General features: G+C 38.4%; 1 protein-coding gene across 3 annotated transcripts; it reads right to left on the bottom strand.

Annotated features, from left to right (window-relative positions):
* Nucleotides 1–1,706: 1,706 nt before the first annotated feature.
* LOC105700213 (endothelin-converting enzyme 1) lies at nt 1,707–6,753 on the bottom strand. Of its 3 annotated transcripts, XR_001104108.2 has the most exons (9): nt 6,444–6,753; nt 6,151–6,209; nt 5,850–5,901; nt 5,715–5,782; nt 4,172–4,317; nt 3,909–4,076; nt 2,907–3,089; nt 2,315–2,570; nt 1,707–2,206 (listed from the first exon to the last, which is right to left on the bottom strand). XR_001104108.2 is itself a non-coding variant. In XM_012425875.2 (8 exons), coding segments are annotated over exons 1-7 (678 nt in total). In that variant the 5' UTR covers nt 6,446–6,753; the 3' UTR covers nt 1,757–1,771. The 3 variants fall into 3 exon arrangements, 2 of the variants coding, with proteins under 2 accessions (XP_012281298.2, XP_012281297.2); XM_012425875.2 differs by lacking the exon at nt 2,315–2,570 and having other exon boundaries at nt 1,757–1,771; XM_012425874.2 differs by lacking the exons at nt 1,707–2,206; nt 2,315–2,570 and having other exon boundaries at nt 2,847–3,089.
* Between the last annotated feature and the right edge of the window lie 1,764 nt (nt 6,754–8,517).

The raw sequence follows: 8,517 nt of genomic DNA, 5'->3' as shown, positions 1-8,517 counted from the left end.
GATTGAAAGTACGTATAAGTTTGGAGATGGTCATTTTAATATCAATGGGAAAACGTAAATTTGTATGTAAGGGTATGGATACACCACAGCTGATCGGATCAGCTCAGACTAGACCAGTCAAACTGGAGCAAAAACTTGTCATAGACGTAAATATATTTTGTCGCTGGATAAAGTTCGGCTGAACAGAGCGGACCACACTAGGCAAATTAAGGATGATCAATAAAGATAGAAAGTACGTATAAGTTTGGAGATGGTCATTTTAATATCAATGGGAAAACGTAAATTTGTATGTAAGGGTATGGATACACCACAGCTGATCAGATCAGCTCAGACTAGACCAGTCCAAGATAGACTAACTCACCCTGGAACAAAAACGTGTTACTTCGTATAGACGTAACTACATTTTGTCGCCAGATAAGATTGGGCTGGGCAGAATGAACCAGACCAGAGATATTAAGGCCGATCAAAAAAGATTGAACGTACGTATCATTTCCGAGATGGTCATTTTAATGTTATCAATGGGAAAATTTGAATTTGTAAGTAAGGGTATGAGGTACTGTTCCAAGACCTCAATTACTGCTCCATGACATTCCAATGCTTATTGCGAATACGTAATCTCTCACAGACTTCGAATAATACCCTGCACATTGCTTCAAAATTAAAAGATCGTCGTACTAACACGGTACTAACACGGAAACGTGACAAACCTACCAAATGTAAAAATTCACATCCACGACGCTCCACTATGCAAGTCGTTGTTATTCCCAAGTAATTTCGTTGTCGCATGCCCATCTAAATGTTGTTCGTTCGTTGATACAACAATTGCTCCTCCGAAATTAAATGGTGTGTCTTTCGCCGGCACTAAGATGTAAACGTGACAAGATTACAAGACCAGATCGATAAAAACAACGGTGCTCCGTGCATGCAAGTGTCTGATAGTACACGCAACATTTGAGACTAAAGAAGTAGAATAATTTGTCCATAATGTCTTCATTTACTATTCCGACGACGACATCATTTAGAACCGATCTTAACTTGTTAAGAGTAACAATGATAAAAAGATAAAACAAAGAAACGAACGTCAGTAACGTAGGTATTTAGAAAGATCTTCTTTACCGACATCGATCAAGTTCCTCGATGCGTTTCACATCACCTTAACCCGCCGTTTCTGGGCTGGGTTTTTCGAGATGAACAACGGTTGCAAAACCTCCATTCAGACTGGTAATTACTAATTTGGGATTCAATGACAATGTCTAGACTGCTAGACCAAGTACCATTCTCCCTCTACACATTAGTAGGTGCAGAATGCGACTGTGGGTCGCCATTTTTCACTCTGTCTTTCTCCCTTAGCCCATGAAAGACCCTTCATCCATCACTTTCTACTTTCAAAGGCAAAGAGACCAAGAATCGTCGACATCGTGCATGCGAACCAAAGTACTTGCGAAAATGCGTGCACTTGTGGAACCTGGGAACGAAGAACCCGATACTAATTACGCGTCAGGACGTACGCCGAGTGACGTACAAGCACTAGTACTTGTCGCTTTCGTCCTTTCGTGTGAGAGGACTGAAAATGCACTTACGTGCATTATGTTGACGGGGCATGTAGGTGCGACTTTGCGGCGGATTCGCGCGGCCTTTGACGCTCCTTATCAGCAGGCCAGTTCTTCCTATAAAACTGTTCTCTGTCGCCTTAGGGTGGTTCTTATTTTCAAAGTTTGAATTTTCTTCACATTATCCTCTTGTTTGGTTCCGTTTTATGTAAAAATAATTCCTGCAAAGTTTGAACTCAATCGGATAAAGGCACAGGCTGCCTCTGTGTCCTTGAACATGGAAAAGCCATGAAGTTAAATGAAAAATCAATTTCATTGGTTTATCTTGGAAAATATTAGTTATATGCAAACAAGGTTCATACAAAAGATGTAGACTTGATAGAAATGCATGTTTTATTATCTACGATATTTTCTCGTATGACTGACTATTTCCGAGTAAAATACGAAAAAGTATGTCACGATGTGCGGCGGATTCACGCGGCCATTGACGCCCGTTCTCAGCAGGCCAATTCTTCCTAAAAAAACTGTTCGCTGTCGCCTTAGGGTGGTCTTTATTTTCAGAGTTTGAATTTTCTTCACATTATCCCTCAATTTTATTCCATTTTATATACATACATATTAAGCATCATGTTCGGACATCTAGCCTATGAGTGGATCTAAAATCGAGTTCATAGATATCCATATACATTTTACATATGTTCAATAAACATTTATATACGATTAATTTCCGGATATATCACGTTCCGTGGTGCCTGGGCACTTACCAAAATTTATCGCCGAAGGAATTTTCCGAGGATTTATTTGAGAAACTGTGCATCCTGGTTTTGGCTTCAAAGTTAATGTAATAATGAATTAAGTGAACACTATACTGGAAAATACAATCTTTCAATTATTCGAAACAGAGAGAGAAGATGCAGAAGTACTTACAATTCGAGGCTCATGAAAAAGGTCTCTTATCTCAAATCTTTCAGACGGCATAAAGAAGCCAATTTCTGATTTTTCTTCCAGGAATTCTTCGCACTTTATGAGAAAATTGCATATTGCTATCTTTATCTTCGTTCTTAATGCTTGGACGTGACCAATAAAACATTTTCGCGATAACGTTAAATGATGTCAAGCACGGTGTGCTTGTTCTCGGAATCGAAGGAGGATAAAAAATGTTTACGTACATTGTAGCAACATTTTCTTACTTACAGGAAAATTGATTTTAGATAAATGAAGTACGAAACTTTATGAAATCAATTATGAGACATTCGAAATTGTTAATGATACGCAACATGAATAAATGATTCATAATACGTGGGATGAAAGAACAGCTCTTGTATCTTATTAAACCATTTATAACACATGATTTACCTAATTCCATAAAACACATTTCGTATCTGGATTCATGGGACTTCCTTTCGGGCATTTAAACGCTTCGCTGAATTCTTTCATATTCGACAAAGATCCAATAACTCTCAATCGCGGAAAACTGTGAGACTGACGAAATTGTATGAGATAGGACAGATAATATGGCGACGTAAATGCGCATCTCACCTGTTAAAACGAGATATAAGAAATACAAGTAAAAATATTCAATAAAGAAGGGACTAATACAGTATTACATATGAATATCTCAAGACAATTTGATAACCTCTTAAGGTGAAGTGAAACACGTCAAGGAACTTGATTGACGTCAGACGTTGAGATGCTTTTCCACAATCCAAATTTTGAAAAGTGAAATCCCCTATCAAATTTGGAAAAGTTCAATTTTTGAAAGTGTCAGGATAATTCCTTGATGCTCACGAGTCAGGTGTCAAAGTTTCAGACGGTTCGGTTCAATACTCTTGAAAAAAAGTATCTTATTCGAATCGACTGATTTGAGGGGGTTTTACTTCTCAAAATTTGAGATCTTTTCAAAAATCCATATTTAAAAAATTTCAGATCTTTTCAAAAATCCAAATTTTAATTATTTGAGATCTCGAAAATCCAAATTATAATTATTTGAGATCTCAAAAATCCAAATTTTAATTATTTGAGATTTGTTTAAAAATCCAAATTTTAAAAATTCGAGATTTTTCTAGAAATCTAAATTAAAAAAATTTGACATTAAAAATTCCAAATGTAAAAAATTCGAGATTTTTCAAAAGTGCAAATGTAAAAAATTTGAGATTCTTTCAAGAATCCAAATTTTGAAAGTGTCAGGATAATTCCTCGGTGCTCACGAGTCACGTGTCAAAGTTTCAGATGGTTCTGTTTAATACTCTTAAAAGATAAGTCTTTTATTCGAATCGACTAACTTGAGGGGGGTTCCACTTCACCTTAATTTTCCATAGCGTTTCACTTTTCATCATGAACAAATTGAAAATGACTAACATTTGCGAATGCCAGGAAGAACAATTGCTCGCTGGTGAAGTTCTGCAGTCCGTGGAGAGTTTTAAAGCCTTTCTCGCGTTTCCTCGAGCTTCTTTTGAAAGCTTCAAAGCTCGCTATAACTCCTGCACTATCTGCCATATTTTCATCACACGTTGTGGCCCCGTTGGCCTAAAAAGTTGCATGAATTTCCTTAGGGTCAAAAGAAATTTTTCAATAATAACTCGAACGAACATGAGAATAAAAGGAAAGGATTATGTACGCACGAATTCTACTCGACCAAGAACCTCCAATTCTGTGTATTGATATGCATTAAACTGATCAATGAAACAATGAGCCTTAGACTCAAATGTCCGATAAGCTTCTGGGGACCATATTTGCGCCCTTTCGCCTAAATAATCCATATGAACACCTAAAATTAATATTAAAATCGATTTATTTACCACCCCTCTCAAATTCGACCCGACTTATTCTAAACTGCAATCAAAATATATTTAAACTACTACGAAGTCATTAAATTCTTAACGTAATTAGGTTCTTACAACCAAAGTATCCCAGATCGATCTCTCCGTTTTCATTTCTTTAATATGTTATAGTAGACTAAAAACAAAGAGACACGTTTTTTTTTTTTATAATCTGCCATTAAGAACTTTAAGGGGGTGAAACCACCATCCAAAGTAAGGCATGTCAAGGGACGATTTGGCAGTTTTACCCACAAGAATATAATATCTTTTAAGCAATCCACCTGGAAAAGCTTTCTCATAACCAGAAATGAAAAATATAATTTTCTCATTTAAAGAAAAAAAAAAAATTAAGGGGTGAGCCACCCCTCACATGTCTTACTTTGGATGGTGGTTTCACCCCCTTAAAGTGTTTAATGGCAGATAAGAAAAAATACGTGTCGCTTAGTTTTTAGTCTACTATAACATATTATAAAAGAAATCAAATCGGAGAGATCGACCTGAGATACCTTCCTTGATAGTGTGGACCCTCTTGAAAAATTCTCTTGTATTATTCTTTAACCCAATTAATATAATTATTTATAAGGAACATATCACACGTTAAGGCGAATCTTTGAAGAGGGCCCAAGAATGAAAGATAATTTATAGTTGTTAAAAATAGAAAAATTCGCTTTGCCAAGGCAAAGCTATATCGCATTAAGGGGTTACGCCACTTTGACCCACCCAAAAATTACGGTTTTTTAAGAATTTTTCTTTAAGAATTAAAACGTTTCTATCCAAATTAAAGTACAGTAAGATATTATACTACTATTAAACAACAAAGTGTTTTTTTTCTATTTTTTTTATTTGCAAAATTGGCGACTTGAAAAGCGATTTACCGGAGCGCTGCGAAAATCGACGATCGTGCGCTGGGCACGATAACTCAGTCTAAGTTTAAATTAGAACAATAAACAAAAAATAATTAGTTTCCGTAGCCCAAAAGCTAGCAAAATACGTAGCCGTTTTCAAAAAACTGCATTTTTCACAAAATGACATCGATTTGAAAGGAAAGATACGTATTTTGCCCTAAATTTCGTTAATTAATGTTGCATAAAAAATGCAAATATCAATACATTGAAAAAACCATACGTATTTCGCTAGATAAACATATCACGAATAAACTAAATAAAGAATCAAGACGATTGATTGAGAATTGGCGGAGCTAGAGTGGCCACCGATTATTAAAATGCAGTTTTAAGAAAAACGCGTTTAAAGTATAAACACGTAAAAATTTGTCTGATTTTTTTAAAATTTCAAAGTAGCATAACCCCTTAATTTATACATTGTTCTATGAACTTGAAATTTGTACCATCAGTATCGAAAGCATGGGATAGTTCATGTCCAATTGTTGCACCGAGAGCACCGTATTGCATGGAACTAAAAAGCGTAAAATAAATTACTGTCGATGTAGTGGTTTTTATAGTTGTTAATTATAGTTACATACTCAGGCATTTCGGGGAGATAATACGGCCAGTCAATTATTCCTGCTAATATAGCTAAAGAATAAATACCACATATTAAGTTAGTACTAATAAATGAGAAAATGTGTTTCCCTTAAAAAAAAAAAAAAATGCCATTGAACAAGAGAAATGTTCAATGAATGCAAGGAATAATCATTTGACTTAAATAAACTCCAATTATGATAATTCGAGTTTATTTGAGTCGAAACAATTATTCTTTCAATTAACAAAATATCTCTTTGGTTCAACGAATTTTTTATCTCAATATAGTACATATACACTTACATATTAAATTTAATTTGCGTTGGTTAAACGCGTTGACAGCAAGGGCATCTCCCAGATACCTAAAAATATGAACATTTAATTTAGGATGCAGTCAATAAATATTTAAAAAATGAGGAAAGCGTTCAGAAAGTCCGGTTGAAGGTTAAATATCAAATAAAAGAACTTGTGCAATTATCTATAAGCATAATAAAATAATATATATAAAGTAATAGTATATAAAAATAATATATATCATATATAAACACCTTTCTCGGTGTTGTACAGATTTACGAAATTACGTCCATTACACTTACATATTTTCTTTTGAATATTGATTATATGGTTTTCCCAGTTCCAAGATTCTTTGCCTCGTGAGGAAGGTTTTATAGTTGAGAACATTTACGATGAATCTAGATTCAACAGTGAGCTACCACCCATATAAATAAACGATTAATAAATAAAATTAATACTCTGAGAAAGATAGTTAACTGTCGCAAAGAAATATGCATTGCAACAACAAAATCCTGCGATGACATGCGTGCAAAGAAATGTTAGATATATCGAAGAAAATTTGTTTAAAGGAACAGGAATTTTTCTTCTCAAGAATATAATTGTTTCTTGTCATTATACAATTACAAAAATAGATCGACAATGGAAATCAATTATCTTTGCCAAATACAATAGTACTTTCATACTATTAAAACTCTAATCAGTTATTTTTCCCAAATGTCATAGTATATTTTACCCCCANGGGAAACTTATGGGAAAGAAACGGGAGAATAGGAAAAATAAGGGTTTAGTACCGGATAAGGAACGACTCTGGGCGATAGAGGATGTTCGGGAGTAGGTAGCTACGGCCTTAAAGGGCTGTACGCCTTAGGGTTCGCCCATGCGGCCCTGAAATAGTTGAGGAGATTGGGCCGCTCATGCGGTCCTGTAGTGCGCGGCGAGGCCCGAGCCGCCGTCGTCGCGCCGCTCCGGGGGGAGCGGGAGGATTGGTCGGCCGACGCGGCGCCGCCGGGCCGGGGCCAATCAACGCTCCGCTCGCGAGGCCGCTCGGCCAATCCGCGCCCCTGGACACTGCCGAAAAAGGACCCGGCAACGCGTATGTGCCGGGACCGGAAGTTAGTCGAAAAATTGTCACCGCCGAGGCAGGAAGAGAACTAGGAGCAGTATCAAAGTTAGAGAAAGAGAAGACCTACGAAAAGGCAAAGGATTGATCTACACTGGGCCAAAAAGATCACCGAACATCCCTTGTCCCCCAAGTAAGTCGTAGGGGTACATCCGCGAAATTAATAGGGGAAAGTCCGCGAAATCGGTGGGGAAAGTTCGGGAGATTATTCGAGGACGATACGCGACATTCCTTGCGGAAGATTCGCAATCGGAAATTATAGGGGAAAACGCGCGTAGCGAGGCACGCGAGGGTGTTCGCGAGTGACGGCCGCGACGTATAATAAGTAGCCGCGTTTCGGCCGGGAACCCGCGAAGCTCACGCAACTTCTGCGAAGTAAAATTTAGAATTTAGGGCCGCCGACGTGCGGCTGGCGCCCAACAAATGTAATAAGAAGTAGTTCGCTTAGTCAGTGATTAAAGGGTTTTTATGTTAAATCGAACATTGAGCGCCTTTTGATTTGGGACGAAAAGCACGTCGCAATATATTACGATATTAGTAAGTATTGTGACGTGGCCGTCCCAAGTCGGTGCGGAGCGGGAGCGGTAAGTACCGAGATCCTTAATAAATTATTTTCAGTATGGGATAGTGACGCTCGGGGTATCCAGGAACAGTCCCTAATTGTAAGTAGCGTATTTATTATGTAATTTGTAAGAAGGTACCGTGTCGGGGAGAATCTTCAAGGAGGACGTTATCTATCGCGAAATTGACGGTCTTCAGGGGCCGGGACGGTCCTGACATCTTACGTAGGCCTAGTTAATCACCTAGCGCCAAACGGTCTCGCGTATGCGGGAAGAGTCTAGCGAGAGGTTTCCTAATTTCCGGTGGTCCTGCCGGCGCTCGGACCGGCATTGTCCTGGATACTCCGAGCGCCGATGGACGTGTGACTCCCGACTACCGCATCGCCTACCGTCGCCACCGAGAAGGAACCGTCCCGTCTCCGTACCGCCGCTACCGTTAAGCGTCAGCAAACCCACAAGGGATTATCGTAGAATCCGTTTCCGTTCATCCGTATTGTAATATTTATGTGATCCTCCTCGGCGCGTACCTCCCGGCCAGTTGGTAATGGCGTCGGACCGCGTGCGCCGGACGTGCTGTAGTTAATTTCCGCGTGTTCGACCGGTTCGCTCTCGTGGCGGTTTATGTTGTCGTTCGTCAAGTGATCCCGCGGCTCCCGAATTAATCCGAGTGAAAAGAATACCCGTTGCCTCCGGAGT

This window comes from Orussus abietinus, unplaced genomic scaffold, assembly GCF_000612105.2.
Source record: "Orussus abietinus isolate OABI.00-Male unplaced genomic scaffold, Oabi_2.0 scaffold1078, whole genome shotgun sequence".
NCBI classification, from domain to species: Eukaryota; Metazoa; Arthropoda; class Insecta; order Hymenoptera; family Orussidae; genus Orussus; species Orussus abietinus.
Note: the sequence above shows the minus strand (reverse complement) of the source record. Positions and strands in the feature narration are given on the sequence as shown.